This window comes from Aotus nancymaae, unplaced genomic scaffold (assembly GCF_030222135.1).
Source record: "Aotus nancymaae isolate 86718 unplaced genomic scaffold, 86718_ANA_hifiasm-v0.15.2.pri h1tg000016l, whole genome shotgun sequence".
NCBI lineage: Eukaryota > Metazoa > Chordata > Mammalia > Primates > Aotidae > Aotus > Aotus nancymaae.
The window spans coordinates 66,065,678-66,088,534 of record NW_026988428.1 but is presented as its reverse complement, the minus strand read 5'-3'; the positions used below and the strand labels follow the sequence as shown (position 1 = coordinate 66,088,534).

The following is a 22,857-nucleotide window of genomic DNA, read 5'->3' as shown; positions in this document are numbered from 1 at the left end:
GGTTCTGCACCTGTGGATTCAAGCAACCATAGATGGATAATATTCAGAGAAAAAACAAAACTATGTCTGAACTAAATATTTTCTTGTCATTATTCCCTAACCAATATAGCATTTACATTGCATTCGTATTACTTTTGTGTTTAAAAGGAAAAAAGGCCGGGCACGGTGGCTCAAGCCTGTAATCCCAGCACTTTGGGAGGCCGAGGCGGGTGGATCACGAGGTCAAGAGATTGAGACCATCCTGGTCAACATGGTGAAACCCCGTCTCTACTAAAAATACAAAAAATTAGCTGGGCATAGTGGTGCGTGCCTGTAATCCCAGCTACTCAGGAGGCTGAGGCAGGAGAATTGCCTGAACCCCAGAGGCAGAGGTTGTGGTGAGCCAAGATTGCGCCATTGCACTCCAGCCTGGGTAACAAGAGCGAAACTCCGTCTCAAAAAAAAAAAAAGGAAAAAAAAGGCCGGGCGTAGTGGCTTACGCCTGTAATCCAAGCCCTTTGAAGGCCAAGGCAGGCAGATCACCTGAGGTCGGGAGTTCAAGACCTGCCTGACCAACATGGTGAAACCCCATCTTTAAAAGTAAAAAAAGAAAAAAAAAAAGTGTTTAGGTACATATATGTGTGTATACATATACATGTATGAATATATGTATAATTTGTATACACATAAAATATTTTTAGAAAAGATATAAAAGGAACTGAAAACACTAGCTGTCCCCAGGAAGGAAACTAAATTCTTAGAGGTCAGGAGAGAAAAGAGATACGTGTGTATATGTATAAATATATATATTTATGTGTATTTATTTTTTTAAGAAAGAGTCTAGCTCTGTTGCCAAGGCTGGAATGCAGTGGCATCATTACAGTTCACTGCAACCTCAACCACCAGGTTTAAGCAATCCTGCCACCTCAGGCTCCCGAATAACTGGAACCACAAGCAGGCGCCACCACACTCAGCTACGTTTTTACTATTTGTAGAGATGGAATTTTACCATGTTGCCCAAGTTGGTCTCCAACTCCTGGGCTCAAGTGATCCTCCTGCCTCAGTCTCCCAAAGTACTGGGATTACAGGCATGAGTCATCATGTCTGGCCCTTTTGCGTATTTTGAACCATGTAAATTACTATCTACTGAAAAATAAAACTTAAAAATATTTTTTAAAAAGTCAACAGCAGCTGTAGTCACTAATCAAAGAGCAATGTGTATACTCATGTAGTCACCAGCAAAAATGATCCACTTAGCATGTGCTCCCCGTCAATCACTTCTATTACATTCACTGCCACTGAAAGGGATATGAGCACTCTATCAGTAGGGTTGTTTCTGACTGAACTCTACTGCTTTATAGACCTGTGTCAGACCATTCAGCCACACTTACACATAAACTAAGGTTGGGAGCAATACCTTCAAAAACAAAATCACAGATTAAGTGTCAGGGAAACACAGCAAGGGGGATGGTTCTGAGTCGGAAGAATGAGAAAAGATGACAAAGACCACCAGAGCCAATGCCAACTCAAAGAACCATGAGCTGAGTGGTTTACAGGGGACCAAAAGAAAAAGGAAATTTTATTTTTCCACGTCATACTCCTCTATACCATTGGGAGAGAAAAATATTAAAACGAGCCACACATTCCTCACACAGTATTTTCTTTTTTACTATAAAACACCAAGAAAATGAAGAGAGGACAATAAAAAGGTATCTAATCTTTAAAAGAACATAAGGAGGGCCAGGTGCAGTGGCTCAGACCTGTAATCGCAGCACTTTGGGAGGCTGAGGCAGGTGGATCACCTGAGGTCAGTAGTCCGAGATCAGCCTGGCCAACATGGTGAAACCCTGTCCCTACTAAAAATATAAAAATTAGCCGGGTGTGGTGGCACACGCCTGTAATGCCACCTACTCAGGAGGCTGAGATGGGAGAATCGCTTGAACCCAGGAGGCAGAAGTTGCAGTGAGCCAAGATCATGCCACTGCACTCCAGCCTGGGCAACACAGCAAGACCCTGTCTCAAAAACAAAAAAAAACACGAGGAGCCTGGGCATGGTGGCTCACACCTGTAATCCCAGCACTTTGGGAGGCCAAGGTAGGCAGATCACCTGAGGTCAGGAGTTCAAGACCAGCCTAGCCAACATGGTGAAACCCTGTTTCTACTAAAAATATAAAAATTAGCCAGGCGTGGTAGTGTGAGCCTGTAATCCCAGTTACTTGGGAGGCTGAGGCAGGAGAATTGCTTGAGCCCAAGAGGAGGAGGTTGCAATGAGCCAAGATCATGCCATTGCACTCCAGCGTAGGCAACAACAGTAAGACTCTGTTTCAAAAAAAAGAAAACCATAAGGAGGCCAGGCACGGTGGCTCACGCCTGTAATCCCAGCAATTTGGGAGGCCAGAACATGCAGATCACTTGAGGTCAGGAGTTCTAGAGTACCCTAGCCAACACGGTGAAACCTCATTTCTACTAAAACTACAAAAAAATTAGCCGAGCTTAGTGGTGCCTGTAATCTCAGCTACTTGGGAAGCCAAGGCAGGAGAACCGCTTGAACCCAGGAACTGGAGGTTACAATGAGCCGAGGTCACGCCACTACACTCCAGCCTGAGCAAAAGAGCAAGACTTTGTCTCAAAATAAATAAATAAATAAAAATAAACACAAGGAGGCCCGGTGCAGTGGCTCACACCTGTAATTCCAGTGCTTTGGGAGCCCAAGGGATGAGGATCACTTAAGCCAGGAGTTCAAGACCATCCTGGGCAACATAGCAAGACATCTCTAAAAACATTTAAAAAACTAACCAGGTGTGGTAGCACACATCTACTAGGGTCACTCTTGAGCCCAGGACTTTTAGATTGCAATGAGCTATGACTGTGCCACTACACTCTAGCCTGGGTGACAGAGCAAGACTCTGTCTCTTTTTTGTTGTTGTTTTTCCTTCAGACAGTCTGGCTCTGTTGCCCAGGCTGGACTGCAGTGGCACAACCTCAGCGCACTGCAACCTCTGCCTCTCGGGTTCAAGAGATTCTCCTGCCTCAGCCTCCCAAGTAGCTGGGACTACAGGGTGCGCCATCATGCAGGTTCCTGGCTAATTTTTGTATTTTTAGTGGAGATTAGGTTTTACCATGTTGGCCAGGATGGTTTCAAACTCCTGGCCTCAAGTGAATTGCTTGTTCCGGCCTCCCAAACTGCTGGGATTACAGACGTGAGCTGCTATGCCTGGCTGAGACCCTTTCTCTCAAATAAAATCCAGAAAACCCAAGGAGATAGATTATCTAGCATCTTCTGCCTTTTCTCTAGAGAGATGAGGTAGCATTCAAAAATTTATTTGTAGGGTTTAATAAAACACATAAGAGAAAATGACATTGTCTTTTTTTTTTAATTTCTTTTTTTTTCTTTACTTATTCTCTTCTTTAGTTTCAGAAAATAACATTCTGGTAAAGAGCCAATATAACCATTGTGAACATGAAATTCAGCTGTAAGTCTTCTGACAACAAAGGCAAAGATGAGAATCTGATTAGTCAAATGTGATGTTATCAGCTTTGTTTTCAAGGGAAGAAGTATATCAATTCATCAATGTACAAATTTGCCTACAGATATTTTCCTCTCATCTCAAATACCACCTTGGTCTCAATTCCAATTTTCAGACCAATCACCAAGTACAGGATTGCCTTAGATTCATACTCACCCCCATTTCTTCTTCCCGTACCACATACTGGGCCACTTTGAATGAGCTCAAATATTCATTCATGCCCTGCAATTCCGTGTCTTCAGTCTCATCTTGGTTACGGTCCAGCAGCCGTTCAATGGCCTTATCATCATAGTGGATAACACTGCTATCTTCTCCCTCTTTGTTGTCTCCTCCTGTAAAAAATCAAGGGCCCATACCCCCAAAGTCAGCTTCAGCAGCTGCAGTGGAAAAAGCAAGTCCCACAAGACCCCTGGTATCAAAGATTCTCCCTAATCTTTAGAGAGGCCAAGTCCCACACCAAAATGTAAGTTCCTGACTAGCTCACCTCCATCAGTGGCTTCATCCTTGAATAGTTCCTCAGTGCCAAATTTGAGGATATCATCAAGCTCCTGTTTGGACATAGATCCAGTCTTGGAGCCCAGCCCAGGCCGCACCACTAGATGCGTCAGCATCATTTTCTTCTTTGCCACCTGCGTGATGCGCTCCTCCACTGACGCACGGGTCACAAACCGGTAGATCATTACCTTTTTATTTTGCCCAATCCGGTGAGCTCTGCTAAAGGCCTGGAGTTGAGCAGGAAATAAAGCCAGAAATTGTATTTTCCTGACGCCACTCTTATCCTGACTTCCACATAATATGCTAAATTCAGTACAAGGCAAGGTCTGCAGCTTGCCTTCATAGGAAACATCCTTTTGCACCCCTGCCCCCAGACACCACCCCCTATCATGTTACCCAAAATAGGACCATAGTTAACCAAACTCTTTGGCTTACAATAAGATAAACACCACAAAAAGAATCTGTTGTTTCTTACTTAAAAAGCTTATTCCAGACGGTGGAGCCCTCATAGAGGTCACTGTGCCTTTCTAGCATAACATGTTACTTATTGTATCTAAGGCTGCCTGCTGCCTCTGCTCACCTGAATGTCATTATGGGGGTTCCAGTCAGAGTCATAGATAATAACTGTGTCAGCGGTGGCCAGATTGATTCCAAGGCCCCCAGCTCGAGTGGAAAGCAAGAAGCAGAACTGCTGAGCACCCGGTGCTAATAAAGGAACCAAAAACACCATTAGAAGTGTCTCCTAAATTCCAATTCACAAATGTAGTTTAAAAAATTAAGCTGGGCACAGTGGCTCATGCCTGTAATCCCAGCACTTTGGGAAGCCAAGGTGGGTGGATCATTTGAGGTCAGGAGTTCGAGACCAGCCTGGCCAACATGGCGAAACCCCAGCTTTACTAAAAATACAAAAATTAGACGGGCGTGGTCATGCACACCTGTAATCCCAGCTACTTGGGAGGCTGAGGCAGGAGACCCACTTGAACCCAAGAGGCAGAGTTTGCAGTGACCAGAGATTGCACGATTGCACCATTGCACTGCAGCCTGGGAGACAGAGCGAGACTCCAATTCAAAAAAAAAATTAGCTGGCCATGGTTGCACATGCCTGTAGTCCCAGCTACTCAGGAGGCTGAGGCAGGAGGATCACTTGAGCCCAAGAGTTCAAGGTTATAGAGAGCTGATTGTGCCACTGCACTCCAGCCTGAGCAACAGAGCAAGACCCTATCTTTAAAAGAAAACATGTCAGAATAGGTCAGGTGCGGTGGCTCACACCTGTAACCCCAGCAGCAGTTTGGGAGGCTGAGGTGGATGGATCACCTGAGGTCAGGAGTTGGAGACTAAGCTGGCCAACAAGGTGAAACACTGTCTACTAAAAGTACAAAATTAGCCCGGCACGGTGGCTCACGCCTGTAATTCCATCACTTTCAGAGGCTGAGGTGGGCAGATCACGAGGTCAGGAGATCGAGACCATCCTGGTCAACAGGGTGAAACCCCGTCTCTACTAAAAATACAAAAATTGGCTGGGTGTGGTGGCTTGTGCCTATAATCCCAGCTACTCCAGAGGCTGAGGTAGGAGAATCGTTTGAACCAGGGAGTCGGAGGTTGCAGTGAGCCAAGATGGTGCCACTGCACTCCAGCCTGGCAAGAGACTGAGACTCAACTCAAAAAAAAAAAAAAAATTAGCTGGGCATGGTGGCAGACGCCTGTAATCTCAGCTACTCAGGAGGGTGAGGCAGGAGAATTGCTTGAACCCAGGAGGCAGAGGTAAAAAAAAAGAATGTCAGAATATAAAACCTCATTAGGTAAACACCACAGTAATGATCACTGTAAGCAAGGGTCCACGGATGGATACTGAAATCAGTGTGAAAGTTTAAGGAGAAACAGGACACTGACATAGTCTCAAATATCTCCGTCAAGCTACTAGACGGGTGAGGTGGCTCAGGCCTATAATCCCAGCACTTTGGGAGGCTGAGGCGGGTGGATCACGTGAGGTTGGGAGTTTGAGACCAGCCTGACCAACATGGAGAAACCCTGCCTCTACTAAAACAAAATTAGCCAGACGTGGTGGCGCATTCCTGTAATCCTAGCTACTCGGGAGGCCTGAGACAGGAGAATCACTTGAATCCGGGAGGCGGAGGTTATGGTGAGCCCAGATTGTGCAATTGCACTCCAGCCTGTGCAATGAGAGCGAAATTCTGTCTCAAAAACAACAACAAAATCTCACTCAAGCTATTTATCAATCATAATGGGAACAAGAGAAACTTCATCCTGCAGAAACTCAGCAGATACCACCTTAACCAGTGACCAAGTCATTACCAGTAATCCTCCAATATGATGCATTGAAAAGGACACATCAGGCCGGGCGCAGTGGCTCACACCTGTAATCCTATCGCTTTGGGAGGCCGAGGCGGGTGGATCACGAGGTCAAGAGATGGAGACCATACTGGCTGACATGGTGAAACCCCGTCTCTACTAAAAATACAAAAATTAGCCATGGTGTTGTACCCCCTGTAGTCCCAGCTACTCGGGAGGCTGAGGCAGGAGAATCGCTTGAACCTGGGAGGCGGAGATTGCAATGAGCTGAGATCACACCCCTGCACTCCAGCCTGGCGACAGAGCAAGACTCTACCTCAAAAAAAAAAAAAAAAAAAAAAAAATCATCACCTCTGTGCATTCTTGCCCAAAATGTCTAATGCAATCAAGAGAAAACATCACACAAATCCAAACTTAGAGACATTCTACAAAATAACTGACCAATGCTCATCAAAAGTATCTCTATCAACCAGGCACAGTGGCTCACACCTGTAATCCCAGCACTTTGGGAGGCCAAGGCAGGCAGATCGCCTGAGGTAAGACCAGCCTGGCCGACATGGAGAAACCCCGTCTCTACTAAAAATACAAAAATAGCCAGGTGTGGTGGTACATGCCTGTAATACCAGCTATTCAGGAGGCTAAGACAGAAGAATCACCTGAACCCAGGAGGCATAGGTTGCAATGAGCCAAGATCACGCCACTGCACTCGAGTCTGGGCAGCAGGGCAAGACTCTGTCTTAAAAAAAGAAAAATCACCTGTATCATACAAGAAAAGGGAGAAAAAAATGAAGAAATGTCACAGATAGCAGGAAACACGGTAACTAAATGGAACATGGGACCTGGGATTGGATCCTGAAACAGAAAATGGACAGCAGGAAAAATGGGTGACATTCATTTAAGGTCTGTCATTTATAGTACAATACCAATGTTAATTTCCTAGTTTTGATCATTGTACTGCAGTTATATAAGCTATTATTAAGAGAAGCTAGTTGAACAGTACACATGAACTCTGTGCTGTTTTGTAACTTTTTTCTAAGTCTAAAATTAAAATGAAAAGTTTTAAAACAAGCAGTAGCAGCAATACTGGGCACAGTGGCTTATGCCTATAATCTCAATACTTTGAGAGGCCAAGGCAGGAGGATTGCTTAAGACCAGAAGTTTATGATCAGTCTGGGCAATATGGCAAGACCCCATCTCTACAAACAAATTTTTTAAATTAGCTAGGTGCAATGGCTGAAGCCTATAGTCCCAGCTAGTCGAGAGGCTGAAGCAGCAGGACCACTTGAGCCTAGGGGGGTGTCCAGACTGTAGTGAGCCATGATCATGCCACTGCTCTCCAGCTTCAGCAACAAGAGTGAGACCCTATCTTGAATAAACAAAACAAAACAAACAAAAACCTAGTAGTGTCTACCAAGGCAGCCAAGTCTGCCAATAACTTGCTATTTGAGCTTAAGCAAGTCCTGACCCCTTGCTCGCCCTCAAAATGCAATGCTTTCTCCTTTCTAACAGAAAGAACAAAGACCCCAAAGGAAAAACATTCTCCTAGGAATAGTCCAACACATTCTTCCAATTGAGACATTCAAAAGCTTTACTCTTCCATCTCAACTGACAAAGCCCCAAAAGAACTATACTGAAAAGGAGATGCACAAGAAGTTACACAGTACCAAAATATAAGCATTTACTGAAACTAAACAACTCCTTCTCTCTCACCATTGAAGCGGTCAATGGCCTCTTGCCGCATGTTCCCAGTGATTCCACCATCAATGCGTTCATATTTATAACCTTCATGTTCCAAGAAATCCTCTAGCAGGTCTAGCATCTTGGTCATCTGTAAAAGGAGCATGGTTTAACTATGGAAAAGACAGATGTTAATCCCTTTCCTTATGTCACTAAGGGTTGTCTATGACTGTTCCCTAAAGCTCCCAGCCCACGTGGTACCTGGGAAAAGATGAGTACACGATGTCCACCCTCCTTAAGGTTCTTGAGCATTTTCTGCAGCAGCAATAATTTCCCAGATGCTCTGATTAGGGCACTACCATCATACATGCCATTAGGCATCTTAGGGGCTTCCTGAGAACAAAAGCAAAGAAGAAAAAATATTAAAAGAAAGCCTACATGGAAGAGTCCCAACCCAGGGAGGAAGAGGAGGTGGCACTACATACCATCGCAGCCACAGGGAAGAGGTATGGATGGTTGCAGCACTTCTTAAGATCCATCACCACATTTAGCAGAGACACCTGGTTACCACCACCTCGGGCATTGAGTGCTTCAAAATTCCGAGTGAGGATGTACTTGTAGTATTTCCTACACGGGCAAGGTAGAAACGCAAGTTAGACTCGAGAGCCTTTCAATCATAATGGAGTCCCAACAACTGAGATCTTTCTTCCAACACATCCCACTTTGGGACTGAGGACACCTAACACACAAGCACCACCACCACCATTTTAAATAAGGAAAGGTATAACTTAAAATAAGTAAGAATTATGTGCCCCAGCGCCCTAGCATCAGGTTTCTTCAGGCCTTGCTTGCTCCTGTCACCAGATGCCTTGAAGCTGAGTGGGGGAGGAATAGGAAACACTCTGCAGACTGGCAGATGTCTAAATGGAGTCTGCTTCTGTCCCTCCCAACTCACTTCTGCATAGGGCTCAGCTCCACACGCACAATTAGTTCTGTCTTGGATGGCATATTCTTGAACACATCAGCTTTAAGCCGCCGCAACATGTGTGGCCCCAGCATGTCATGCAGTTTTTTTATCTGGTCCTCCTTGGCAATGTCAGCAAACTCCTCCAGAAAACCTTCCAAATTGCTTCAGAAAGAAAAAGGAAAAAGTTACTGGAAAAGGAGAAAGGAAGAAAGGAAAGTGATACAGGAAATGGGTAACAGGAAGAATGAGAAGCATAATTATGAGCTGATTACAGATAAGCACACACTTACTGGAACCTCTCAGGGGTGAGAAAGTTGAGCAGATGAAACAACTCTTCCAGATTGTTTTGTAATGGAGTCCCAGTCAGCAACAGCTTATGCTGGAGTGAGTAACCATTCAAGACCCGGAAGAACTGGTGAGGCAGATGGAGAGAGGTGAAATCCAATGAAAAGAGGACTCTAGTAAATCTCTGCAAAATTTCAAGTTGTTTCACTGCCGAATAGTTAAGCCTCCCACTCCTCACATTCTTTTTAAAGGCCTGGCCACCAAGAGCTGTCACATATAAGGAAGGAAGGCAGAGACAATTTTTCCCTCTCCTCTCCTCCTCCAAGTTTTCCCCTTAATGAATTGGTAGTACTAGAAAAAACTCAAACTGGGTGCTCCAATGTCCCTCCCTAAGCCCTCACCTTAGACTGATTGTTCTTCAGCCGATGGGCTTCATCCACAATGAGGCAGGCCCAATCAATAGAGCCCAAGATAGCCATGTCAATGGTGATTAATTCGTAGGATGTCAGCAGCACATGGAATTTCACAGATGCCTCTTTCTGCACATGAATGCAACTTGGTCACTACTAGTCAGCTCCTCTGGTGTAAGCACAACCGGGGACCCATGGAACTTTTTCCTCCTCCCAGGGTTACCCTTTTGCCTCACAGGGACCAGATCACAAAGAGGTAAACTAAGCCGGAAGCCACAACTCTTTCTCTAGAGTGGCTTCCTTCCCTTGAGATACCTTCATGCGGGAGGCCTTCTTGCCACCACGAATGGCATTGTCTTCAAAAGAGAACTCATTCTCTCGGATGATGGCACGGCTGTCCTTGTCACCCACATAGGTTACGACATACATGTCTGGAGCCCACATTTCAAACTCCCGCTCCCAGTTGATGATGGTAGAAAGAGGGGCACTCACTAGGAAAGGGCCTTTGGAATGACCCTTGGAGGAAATAGAGAAGGAGAGTGAGGACTGAGGGCCCCAGCACACTGCAACGTCAGAGAACACCCACCACCCTGCTGCCCCCTCAAGCTGAGCCAAGGACTGGAGCCTGCACTGCTGCTCCTGCTCTCACCTTCCTCTATGCACATGCCCTGCCCACTCCTTTCTAAAAAGCTAGGGTCTCACCAGAACTACAAGTCTTATCTCTTCCATTAAGTCTTTCTACACTTTTTTTCTGAGATGGAGTTTCGCTCTTGTTGCCCAGACCGGAGTGCAATAGAGCAATCTCAATTCACTGTAACCTCCACCTCCTGGGTTCAAGCGATTCTCCTGCTTCAGCCTCTCTAGTAGCTGGGATTACAGGCATGTGCCACCACATACAGCTAATTTTGTATTTTTAGTAAAGATGGGGTTTCACCATGTTGGTCAGGCTGCTCGAACTCCTGACCTCAGGTGATCCACCCACCTCAGCCCCCCAAACTGCTGGGATTACAGGCGTGAGCCACGGCACCTAGCCAAGTCTTTCCATACTAATTCCACTCACAATTCTACTTCCCTTAACACATAATCATTCGGCTAGAATTGAGACTCTATGGACCCATTGCTATTCTACCCAGGGTTCCATGCCCTCAAATCTGCTGTGTACATATGTTTATCTACTATCTACTCAACACATGTGTACATGTGTTTATTATCCACAGTGTTCTTGAAGATCAGAGACCAATTTTTTTATTCCCTTATCTCTCTCCTCAGAGTATAAGTGAAGGCTGCAAACACAAAATACCCACACACAAAACTATCAGCCCCAGATTTCCTTACCTCCTTGTAAAGGGAATAGAGGAAGACTGCTGTCTGTACAGTTTTCCCAAGGCCCATCTCATCAGCCAAGATGGTGTCAGTGCCCTGAGCCCAGGAGAAGCGCAACCAATTCAGGCCCTCCATTTGATAGGGGTGCAGAGTTCCACCTGTAGCATCCAAATACTCTGGCTGTCGCTCATACTTCACTGTTGGCTGAAGGGTGAAACAGGGAAGTCAAGAGCTGGCAAGGAACTCCCTTCTTCCCCTAATACAGAAGCTGCTTCTACCTCACTAGTCTTCACAGATCCTCCTAGAGAGAGCTACAAAAAATTTTGAAGGAAAAGATCCCCTACGATTACTGCAAATTCGTGTTCAGTTTAGGGTCCTCCAGGAAACAGGGCTTTAATCAGACAGACCTGATTTTGGTCCTATAGATCACAGAGGAAAAACATATCACAGACTCCCTATTAATACAATAATTCTACTAGTCAGGATCCACCAGATCAACAATCCTATGTCTCTCCTAGATTCATCTTTTCAACATTAAAAACCCTCAAATTATACTGTACAAGCAAAACCCAGAGGAAATGAGCCTGAATTAAGCCAGATTCCAATGTAAGTTCATAAAAGCTTGGCTGTGTGACCCCTCCCGCTAGATAACACTGCATCTTTTTTTTTCTGATGCCAAAAGAAGAAAGTAATCCGAGTGCTTTCTGATATACAGAGATGTGGAGAAGTGGGGAAGCCGACTTTGTGAAGTAATCTCAGCTACAAAGTTACTATTTGCATGCCATTACTTAGAGTGCCATCATTAGACTGCAGCAAAGATGCACTGTCCTTCCCAACAAACTACTCTACAGTCCCTTCCACCCCAACTCACGTCAACTGTTGGCGTTTCCGGAGGCCTCTCCAACTTTCGCAGCTTTACCTTCTTGAGTTTCTTGCCTGGTCGGCCTTCCTCACCCCTCATTAACTCCCTAAAGAAGAAAGACATCATACAGCTGCCAAAGTCCTTTTCTATAGAAGAAACAACTCTACTCCTCGCTCAAAATCACTCACCTGTGATTCCAATAGCTCTGCTTGAACAGGTCATAATCCTGGATCTCCACATCCTCACTCTCCCAAGAAGCCTGATCATAAGGTAAGTCCCGCCACTTGATCAAGTAGTGGACATGGCCTTTCTTATCCACACTGCCAGTCAAGGAGAGAAAACCCTCAGAGCCAGAAAAGGCAACCTCCTCACTTCCTCTAGAAAACTGCCAATACCAGGAAGGGTGCGGTGGCTCACGCCTGTAATCCCAGCACTTTGGGAGGCCGAGGTGGGAGGATCACAAGGTCAAGAGTTCGAGACTATCCTGGGCAACATGGTGAAACCCTGTCTCTGCTAAAAATATAAATATTAGCCGGGCGTGGTGGTGGGCACCTGTAATCCCAGCTACAGCTACTCGGGAGGCTGAGGCAGGAGAATCAATTGAACTCAGGAGGCAGAGGCTGCAGTGAGCCAAGACGGCGCCACTACACTCCACACTCCAGCCTGGGAGACAGAGCTAGACTCCATCTCAAAAAAAAAAGAAAACTGACAATACAGTATGTTCCACACCAGACCTCTTGGTATGCCACAGACCATGTTTTCAGAACCTCTACTATACCAGTTTGTGACCAAAAATTATCTCTAATTTATACTCCCTTAGAGCTCAAACACCAGAATTCAGTCAGTTAATAATTAATATAGTGTTGGCCAGGTGCAGTGGCTCATGCCTGTAATTCCAACATTTTGGGAAGCCGAGGCAGACAGATCTCTTGAGGCCAGGAGTTCAAGAACAGCCTGGCCAACACAGAGAAACCCTGTCTCTACTAAAAAAAAATTAGCCAGGCATCAGGCCAGGCACAGTGTCTAACGCCTGTAATCCAGCACTTTGGGGGGCCAAGGCAGGCAGATCACAAGGTCAGGAGTACGAGACCAGCCTGGCCAATGTGGTAAAACCCTGTCTCTACTAAAAATGCACTAATTTGCCAGGTTTGGTGGTGCACGCCTGTAGTCCCAGCTACTCAGGAGGCTGAGGCAGAAGAATTGCTTGAACCCAGGAGGCAGAGGTTGCAGTGAGCTGAGATTCACGCCACTGCACGTTGTATTCTAGGCTGGGTGACAGAGTGAGACTCTGTCTCAAAAAAAGAAAAAAAAAATTAGCTGGGCACGGTGGCACACGCCTGTAATCCCATCTACTCTGGAGGCTGAGGCAGGAGAATTGCCTGAACCCAGGAGGTGGAGGTTGCGGTGAGCCGAGATCACGCCATTGCACTCCAGCCTGGGTAATGAGAGCGAAACTCCGTCTCAAAATAAAAAATAAATAAATAAATAATAATAATATAAAGTGTCAGGTGTAGTAGCTTATGCCTGTAATCCCAACACTTTGGGAAACTGAGGCAGGCAGATTGCTTGAGCCCAGGAGTTCAAGACTGCTGTGAGCAGTGATCACACCACCACACTCAAGCCCGGGCAACACAGCTAGACCTTGTCTCAAAATAAATAAATAAATAATAATATAAGGCCAGGCATGATGGCTCACGCCTATTAATCCCAGCACTTAGGGAGGCCAAGGCAGGCGGATTGCCTGAGGTCAGGAGTTCAAGACCAGCCTGGCCAACATAGTCAAACCCCACCTCTAGTAAAAATATAAAAACTAGCCAGGTGTGGTAGTGGGTGCCTGTGCTCAGCTACTAGGGAGGCTGAGACAGGAGATTCGCTTGAGCCCAGGAGGCAGAGGCTGCAGTAAGCCAAGGTCACACCACTGCACTCCAGCGTGGGCAACAGAGCAAGACTCTGTCTCAAAAAAACAAACAACTAGGAGTGGTGGCTCACGCCTGTAATCCCAGCACTCTGGGAGCCCGAAACGGGCTAATCACCTGAGAAGAGATCCAGACCAGCCTAACCAACATGGTGAAACCCTGTCTCTACTAAAAATATAAAAATTAGCTGGGCGTGGTGGCTCATGCCTGTAGTCCCAGCTACTTAGGAGGCTGAGGCAGGAGAATCACTTGAACCTGGGAGGTAGAGGTTGCAGTGAGCGAAGATCACGCCACTGCACTCCAGCCTGGGCACAGAGCAAGACTCTGTCTCAAAAAAAAAAAAAGTGTCTTCCAAGTCTAAGTTATTGGTGACATCCACTTTCCCAATCCCTTTAGCAGGGTCTCCCATGGAAACTGCCTATCTCCCATGTGCCCAGCTGGTACCTGTGGTTAAGGATTCGGTGGATCATCATCCACTCAGGTTTTATCCCATAGCGATAGAAGCGTTCCTCCATCTCTGCAAATTTAGGGTCCTTGTTCTTCCGCTTTCGGCTCTTTTCTTCATCACCACCAAAGTCCCCAGAAGGTGGCTCATCCATATCATTCTTTCGCTGATAGTTTCGGAACATCACCTGACAGTGCAGCTCCAGCTTCGAGTGGAAAGAGAAAATCAGCCGCCAAGAAGCTGTGTTCATTCCTTCTATCCACAAGGCTGTTTTATCACTACCCTCTTCATCGTAGCCCCCACATCTCCAACCTATGCTAGACTTACCTGCAGTTCAGACACCCAGGAGCAGTGCCAGTAAGACATGCCTTGCCATTTCACAAAGAACTGCCGCTCTGGCCGCCCCTCCAAGGGCTTTGGGGAGGGTGTACTGGGATCAGCATCTGGAGGCCGAGGTACTGGTGTGGGAGACGGTGGCTGACCCCACTTCCAGATAAGGATCTTCTGCACTTTGCCCTTCAGAGCTGGACACTGAGAGAAAAAGAGACAACCTAATCCCAAATCATAACCATGAGAGGAGAAGGGACAGCCCACAGTCTCAACTTCATCAAAGGACAATTAAGATCTCATTTCAAATAAAATCTAATCCCAGGACTCCTCCAGAGAGAGAATGCAGGTCGAGGACCCCTCATCTGAAATGATTGGGACCAGAAGTGTTTCGGATTTCACATTTTTGGATTAGCGTGCTCAACCTGTGATAAAATTCTCTCTCCATTTCTGGACATCATCCAGGATTTGTGTGCCGCCATCACTCCTATCTGCTTAACAGAGCCAGTAGTTAGACTTTAACAATAATCCAGAACCAGTGGGCACAGGAAATCAACAGACTTAGAGCACAGAATTCCTCCCTTAAGCAATCTAAAAGCAGTAAGTGGCCCTATTAAACATTCTAAACTGGCTGGCATGGTGGTATACACCAGTAATGCCAGCACTTAGGGAGGACAAGGGGGCACAGTGGTTTGAAACCAAGAGTTCAAGACCAGCCTGGGCAGCATAGTGAGACCCTGTCTCTACAGAGAATTTATTTTTTAATTTTTTTTTTTTTAAAGAGGGGGTTTCACCATGTTGGTCAGGCTGGTCTTGAACTCCTAACCTCAGGTGATCCGCCCGTCTTGGCCTCCAAAGTGCTTGGATTACAGGCGTGAGCCACCACGCCCGACGGAGAATTTTTTTTTTTTAATTACCTGGATGTGGTGGCATGCACCTGTACTCCTAGCTACTCAGCAAGAGGCTGAGATAGGAAGATCATTTGAGCCCAAGAGTTGGAGGCTGCAGTGGGTTATGATCACACCACTGCAGTCTAGCCTGGATGACAGAGACCCTGTCTCCAAAAAAAATTTTTTAACTAAAACATCAAAAACACTGTAAACTACCAACACCCTGAGGCAGAGTGTCAACACAGGGACAAACATTCTCAGCTAGAAAAACATTGCTTCATCTCCTCTAAGGGAGCTGGCAAAACATCCACTCCTCTGTTTGAAGTTAGTCCTACATTTTCCCAGGACAAAAGTATCCCAACACTACAGGATGAAGGAAAATACCTGTCTCAGGACTAAAAAGCTCATAGTTCCTCTCCTGCACCTCAGCCTCACAATACCCTACATAGAAAAGACTACACTTTCCACGTCTTCTGCCCTGGCTGAGATTAGTCACTCACCGTACAACGGGGACAGAGCCATTCACCGTTGGGGATCTCTGGAAGTGGGGGATTCAGGCAGTGGATGTGGTAGGATGAAGGACAGGTGTCACAGCAGAGCAGCTCCCCACCATCCTTGCAGACTCGACAAAATTCCATATGGTGGTCATCCTCCTCTTCGAGGTCTCCCCCAACCTCTTCTAGGATCTCCTCACCCTCTGAATTGTCTTCTTTAGCCTCCCACTGGATGCCTTCCTTCTCCTGCAGTAAAAGACCACAGATTCACGTTATTACCACCCACCCACCCATCCACCAAAGTCTGAAGCCAGTGCCTCCATCATTCCCATCCATTCAAATGCTTCCCAAAGCTCACAACCCGCAGCACCAGCATTTCTATTTCCATCCAGGCCCCAAAGAGCTTTACTGTCCCACCCTTTCTCTCATGGGCTCCAAGGGGTCACAAACGGCCAGACACTCACGCAGTGTGGGCAGCTCCACTTGCCCTCGGGAGCCTTCTCCATGTCGGGATCCAGGCAGACCATGTGGTAAGCTCGGGGACAGGTATCACACAGGATGATCTCACCGCCTTGCTGGCACACCTCGCAATAGTCCTGGTGGTCTGTCTCATAACCATCCACAGCAGTCACCTCCTCCTCGCCTGGGCAAGGAAGAGGGAAAGCCCAGTTATTAGAAAAAAACTACCTCCCCCCCACCCCCTAACCCCTATCTCCTTAGGGAGATTCTTCCCCAATCATTCCCACCTCATCCCATCACAAATACACAGAAGAGAAACACACCTTTCTTTTTCTTCTTTGTAGTTCGGAGTTTCTTGCGGCTGCGGCTACTACGGCTGGTGGAACCATCAGAAACAGAATAGCTATTGATACTGGCATCATCGAAGTCAGATTCCACATCTAAGTCATCATCCTCACTCTGGCAGGATGAAAAAGAATAAGGTTAGACGTTCAAGCCAAGGGGAAGGAGAAAGTGGCAAGGAGGGGAGTACTCACTTACTGTGGATACTACAATCCCAGCAAGCACCGTTATATAGGGAGCCTAGTCTCTTGTTCTGTGGGCAACTCACCACATTCTTACGTGCCTACTATGAAGGACAGGTCCTGACATAAGGTCACATCCTTTCTATTAGACATGGCACCCTCCCTAAAGTGACGGGCTGGGCTCTCACCGAGGATCTCTTACGCTTGGAACCAAAACCTCCCAACTTGATTTTCAGGGGAGCTACTTTCTTGGGTTTAGGCTTCTTGGCATCAGGTACACGAGGGCTGCCCTTGGGCTTCCTCCGAGCATTGGGACCTAAAATCAGGATACATCCAAATATATACCACAAGACCAAAAACGGGGAAAATAAAATCTTCTCCACCTAAGCTTGCTTCCCAACATCCAAATTCCCAAATTTTCCCTCCTAAATCCAAGACTCATTCCTCCCTTCTATCTCTATCTCCTACTTTAGGGCAAACAGAACAGCATTCCCATGCTCTGTCTTTGACACCCTAGGCCCACATTAGACTCCCCCGGTTCCCATTTGAACCCCATTTCACCTTTGCCCTCCTTGGTCTTGGCCTTGCGGATAGGCACCTCCACAGGGGGAGGTGGTGGTGCAACCTCAGTGGCTGTCACCATGCTCTCCACCACAGCCACCGCTGCCGCTGCTGCCGCTGCCACTGATGCCCCAGAACTGCCTTTGAAGGGGTTATTGGTACTGAACTCCCGCCATTTTGCACCCAAAACCATCATCATCTTGGAGACAGCAATCTTGGGATTTTTGGCAGCAATGAGGGGTCTAGTGGAGCAACGGACAAGAACAGAGGAAAATGTGTAAGAATAAAAGAAAGTGAAATAAGAAGAGATAATAGAAAGACTCTCTTCCCCCTTCCCCAAGCCCCTCCTGTTTTACCTAACAAACTGGCTGAAGGCCTTGTAGTTGGTGAGGGTTCGATAATCCTCCTCTGAGAACATGTGGTCAATGTCTTCCATGCCCCAGTCTTCCAGGAGTTGAGCAGATGATTTAGGCTCCTGCAGAAAGAGCGAAGTCAAGGACCTGCCACCTAATCTCCACACTTGCTAAGCAAATTTGTGTTGAAAGACCAAAGTAACAGAATTAAGAGGAAATGAAGAGAAAGTGTTCTAAAGGGCAGTAGAGTGTCTAGGAAACAAAAGGACAATAGTTAACAGTACAAAGAAGAGGATGGAGGTCCAGGCACCTTTGAATCATCATCATCGTCATCCTCCTCCTCCTCTTCCTTCCGCTTGGATTTGCTCTTCTTCTCTTTCTTAGGTCCAAGCTTCTTTTTCTTCTTCTTGCCAGGGGTATAGTCGCTGCCCTCACTGTCTGAACGCAGAGCCACCTCTTCCTCCTCCTCCACAAACTCTGGCCCCTCCCCAGAGCTGTCCCCCAGCTGCCGGCATAAGAGCATACGCTGGAGCAGGGAAAGGGGGGGAGAGGGAGACAGACACACACATGCTACACACATGCTGACCTCAGGACAGCCCTGAGGCTCATCCCCAGAACCTGGCCCACCACTCCTGAGAAAGAAACAAATGTCCTCAGCCCTTCAACCCTTCTGAGAGCTCCTCCCTTCTTCCTCTCATTCCCTATAACATTCAATCACCCACACACCTCCTTTTTTTGGCGCTTGCTCTTAGGGATTTTAGGGTCCCGAGGTTTCTTAGGCTTTTTCTTCTTCTTGAGCTTTGGAGTCTCTGTTTCTGACAAATCCTCTTCTGGGTCCTCTTCATTTTCTACATATATTAGGCAAAGAGTGGCAGGCAGGGAAAAGATCAATAGCAAAAGGTTAGGGCCTAATCCAGAGGCTTCAGACTTTACTCCCCACCTCTTGTCCCAGATTCCTCTGAAGAGAACTGCTATACTCTGTAGAGAAGGAAGCTGATACCCAGGACAAAAACAGACAAAGAGAGAGCTGTATATACCCGAAATAGGCCTGCCAGGCCAGACCAGGCCCACCTCGGGCAGCTGTCCAGACCCCTGCCTCCTCTCTCCCATTCCTACTAGCAGTCTTCTAGGTATTCACCAGTACAGCTTAATCAAGCTGCTTAGACTTCACCAAGATAACTAGGTTTAGGCCTTCTGTAACTGGCCACCAACTATTCTATAAACCAGGGAACGAGAATGAAAGGTCCTATTCAGAAGACAAAAACTATAGAAGATACCCTCACCAATTCCCACAACAGGATCAGTTCAGGGGTCTGGGAAACCACACCCTTCTCTGACCACTTTGAAGTCATCACTGCTCAAATTAACCAGAGCCTCCAAGTCCTAGGTTCAGTTGCCAGCCCAATCTCATCCCCACTCCTAAAATACAATTGCCTTTCCCCATCTCCAACCCTAATGTTCCTCCTCAGCTTCTCCTGGGTCAGCAGCCTCTTCTCCCTAGGGGCCCAAATCAGCCCAGCTGTCACCATCTCCCCCTGCGCCAACCCCCAGCAATCCTCCTCCCATCTGGCTCCACCTCCTCCCCTGGCTGGAAGCACACACAAAGCCAGGGGTAATACCGAAAGCTCCAGGGCAAGGAAAGGTGGGAAGGGGCACAGAAGGGAAAGAGAAGGCCATGAGGCAGCTTCCTTTGTAACAGACATTCACACCAGCTCTGACTCCTTCCTCCCTCCTCTCTCTCCCTCTTCCCAAGCCACCTCCGCCTAAAGTGGGGGTGGGAGGAGTAGAGAAAGGAGTGGAGAGAAGAAGGGAGTGCCTCACCCACTGAGGAGAGGGAAAATGGCTCCTGACCGCAGAAGCCAGCCCTGGGCACCCAGCTGCCAACATAGGACAGACAGGAAGTGGCAGGGGAGGGGGCGGGGTTGAGAAAGGTAGCAGGGGAAAAAGACTGCCCTCATAGAAGCCTCCCCAATTACCTGGCCGTAGGTCTAAATGCCACCTATTCTGGGAAGACACAGTTCACAAGAGGCCCCCCTAAAGTCCTAACCAAGGAAACCCAAGGAAAGCAAGACAAACATGAAAGTAATACTATGAGAGGAACTCGATTACTCCCTCAATCATAATTATTTTTTCAATCATCAGAGCTGAGATTTAACAAAGGCTCAGTGAACCTGTAGTCAGAGCATACAACCTTCTCCCCAAATATCTGATACCCAAAAGATTTAGTTTGAGGAATGGAGGCCCACAAGAAGTCTCTGAAGTTCAGCTTCCTCACTACTCCCACCCAGAGTCCTATCCAACATATGGGGATGTCTGCACAAAAAGGAGCAGGACCTAGAGAGTGGTAGAAAATAATATCCCAGCCAGGCACGGTGGCTCATGCCTCTAATCCCAGCACTTTGGGAGGATGAGACAAGTGGATCATTTGAGGTCAGGAGTTCGAAACCAGACTGGCTAACATAGTGAAACGCCGTCTCTACTAAAAATACAAAAATTAGCTTGACGTGGTGGTTGGTGCCTATAATCCCAGCTACTTGGGAGGCTAAGGCAGGAGAATCGCTTGAGCCTGGGAGGTGGAGGTTGCAGTAAGCCAAGATCGAGCCACTGCACTCTAACCTGGGTGACAGAGTGAGACTCTGTCTCAAAAAATATACATATATATATCCCTCTTTCAATCCCTGACATGCTCTTGGCTCTTGACCCGCCAGAATTAGCCCTAAAATGTCTCTGGCTCCCCACTTCCTGAGCTAGACAGATACTATGGAATATGAGACATTAGGCTGGACAAAGCATCATCAGACTCCCTGATTCTCACGCAGCCCAGAATGAGACTAGGCACAAGAAAGCCCCTCCCATTCCCTTGGGAATGGAACACCAGCCTGGATTTCACGAGAAAGAATCATTTTCTTAAGGGTTTTTCCCCACCAATCCCCCCAAGTCAACCCCCAACGCCCACCAGCTACATCTGAGCACCCCCATAAAAGCTGGAAGTGGAGACAAAGATAACCCATGGAGGCAAAGGGGACATCCTTCCATGCACATAGAGCCCCCAAACTTCTCAGGCAAATAATATGCTGAAATGGCAAACAGCAAAATGACTGAGATAAAGATTTGGGAAAGGGACAGGAATGGGGTGTGGCAAGTGGAAACAGTGGGTCACGCTACAGCCCAGGACAGAGTTCACAGCTCCTGCACAGCTCCCAGTCAACATGAGGGGCAGCCCCAGACCAATGGGCCAATGGGAGGCCAAGATATGGAACCAACAATGTCTAGGCAGCACTACAGTTTCTCATGTGCCTCTTAGAAGGACAGGGTCCCCTTACCACCACCACCACCATCACCACCACCACCACCACCACCACCCTGTTCTCACCTTGGGCAAGAGCACAGAAATCTGCCTCTCTACCCTACACAAGGATGAAACCAAGTTTCTCATCCCAACAGTTGAAGACTCTATGACAAGACTAACCCCTCTCCTAAATGGCCTCAGGTTGAAGTAAAGACTTCCAACTTAAAAAGTGCAAAATTTGAGAGCATCTCTCCCAGACCACAGCAACTTCCACTGGAGCTAAGAAGACAGAAGGCAGATGTGAAGGATGCTGGATGAGAAACAAAAACAGGATCAGCAGGCTCCAGAATGAGAAGAAAAGTAGAAGCAGAAGGGATGAAGAAATGGCATGTAGGAAAAAAAATGAACCTAGAAAAAATGAAGGTCAAGGAAACAAGTAGGTGACTTAGCTAGGGGCTCTGAAGAAAGACAGAAAAGAAAGAGATCTGCTTAGGAACGCGACATCAATCATCATTTGAGAATAGACAAGGGCTCCCCCAATCAGCCAGGGTGGTTATAACCATACGGGTTTGGCCAGTTCATGGAGCCACCCCAAAACACAGATAGTGCAACCTCTAGCACACCTACACAAGGCACTTCACACTGCCAGCCTAAACCCCAGGCTACCTCACAGAGTCAGAAGCTGCTAGGAAAAAAGCCAGAATTATGTCCACTAGCCAGGAGAAGAGGGGTGCCCTCCCTTCTTTTGCCCCTCCTCACTAGGCTATTACATCCTCTCTGAGTCCCCATCACTTCCCCACTCAAAACATTCCAGTAATCTGCCTGGCTAAAAGCGCTCCAGATCATGCTGAGGAGCGCGATTCAAACTTCACACAGTTGAGAGCACAGAAAACCGGTAACTGATCAGAAGCTAAAAATAATCAGATAGAGTGTAACCAGCACTCCTTCTTTCCTTTCCACAGAGGCAACCACAGGATCCTACTAGCACAGATGCCCGGCTGGTCTTCTCAGAATCCTCAACGTCCCCCTCCTCCACCACCACCACCACCACAAGCCTCCAGGGGTCCCAACTACCTGCATTCCTCCGAGGACCCACACACAAGGTAATGCCTGCCAGCCCAGAGAGCTCCCTCAACTGGGAGCTGCAGAGCATTCCTCAAGACAGAGTGCAGCAAGCTGGCATCTCCGTCCGCGGTGCCCAGGAGGCACATGGCTTCCACCCCCCTCACACCAGAGCTCCGCAGAAGGGAACCACTCCCTTCGAATGCCCTCCACCTTCGGCTCTGCACAGAGACAGCCGAGCAACACAGCCCTGCCTCCCCAGAGGAGTCACTCGGGAGAGTCCAAATGCTTCCTTCTCACCCAGGGCCCTTGGGGAAGATGTTACCTGGGTGGGGTGGCGGCAGGCTGTTGTTCAAAAGTGCATCCATATCCTCCTCCTCACTGCCCGCAGAGCAGGGGGACGGGGAACCCAGGCCCGACGCCATCCCCTTCCGCTCCCGGCCAGGGAATTGGCCCAGCTGCTCCTGCCGGCGGCCTGGGGCCCTCTACACTGGCCCGAGTCACTGTGCGGGGGAGGGGGGAGAAAGAGAGAACAGTCAGTGACGCGCACTGTCCCCTTCCCCCACACCCACCCGCTCTTTCCGCCCCCCACCCCAGCCACCCTACCAGGGCACCCGAACCGCTCAGGCTGAACTTAGTTCCACACTCCTCGGGGGCAGCCCGGAAGCCGGCTCCCCGGCAGGCGCCCCCACGGAGCGAGGG

The 22,857-nt window shown here is 47.6% G+C and overlaps 1 protein-coding gene across 6 annotated transcripts in view; it reads right to left on the bottom strand.

Annotated features, from left to right (window-relative positions):
• The window catches only part of CHD4 (chromodomain helicase DNA binding protein 4), a 36,155-nt gene extending 13,497 nt beyond the window's left edge, over positions 1-22,658 (bottom strand). The window contains exons 1-24 of one of the 6 annotated variants that reach the window (XM_012472821.2): positions 22,481-22,658; positions 18,531-18,652; positions 18,115-18,330; positions 17,808-17,926; positions 17,452-17,693; positions 17,079-17,206; positions 16,690-16,825; positions 16,372-16,550; positions 15,914-16,153; positions 14,524-14,727; positions 14,196-14,401; positions 12,024-12,155; positions 11,845-11,941; positions 10,986-11,177; positions 9,966-10,166; positions 9,642-9,779; positions 9,246-9,367; positions 8,944-9,117; positions 8,474-8,615; positions 8,250-8,381; positions 8,022-8,139; positions 4,582-4,706; positions 3,991-4,228; positions 3,663-3,838 (exon numbers count right to left, since the gene is read on the bottom strand). In XM_012472821.2, coding sequence (XP_012328244.1) covers positions 3,663-3,838; positions 3,991-4,228; positions 4,582-4,706; positions 8,022-8,139; positions 8,250-8,381; positions 8,474-8,615; positions 8,944-9,117; positions 9,246-9,367; positions 9,642-9,779; positions 9,966-10,166; positions 10,986-11,177; positions 11,845-11,941; positions 12,024-12,155; positions 14,196-14,401; positions 14,524-14,727; positions 15,914-16,153; positions 16,372-16,550; positions 16,690-16,825; positions 17,079-17,206; positions 17,452-17,693; positions 17,808-17,926; positions 18,115-18,330; positions 18,531-18,652; positions 22,481-22,580 — 3,879 coding nt within the window. In that variant the 5' untranslated portion in view covers positions 22,581-22,658. The remainder of the gene's footprint in view (positions 1-3,662; positions 3,839-3,990; positions 4,229-4,581; positions 4,707-8,021; positions 8,140-8,249; positions 8,382-8,473; positions 8,616-8,943; positions 9,118-9,245; positions 9,368-9,641; positions 9,780-9,965; positions 10,167-10,985; positions 11,178-11,844; positions 11,942-12,023; positions 12,156-14,195; positions 14,402-14,523; positions 14,728-15,913; positions 16,154-16,371; positions 16,551-16,689; positions 16,826-17,078; positions 17,207-17,451; positions 17,694-17,807; positions 17,927-18,114; positions 18,331-18,530; positions 18,653-22,480) is intronic. The other 5 variants (XM_012472822.2, XM_012472820.2, XM_021671035.2 and 2 more) reach the window with 5 other exon arrangements.
• Between the last annotated feature and the right edge of the window lie 199 nt (positions 22,659-22,857).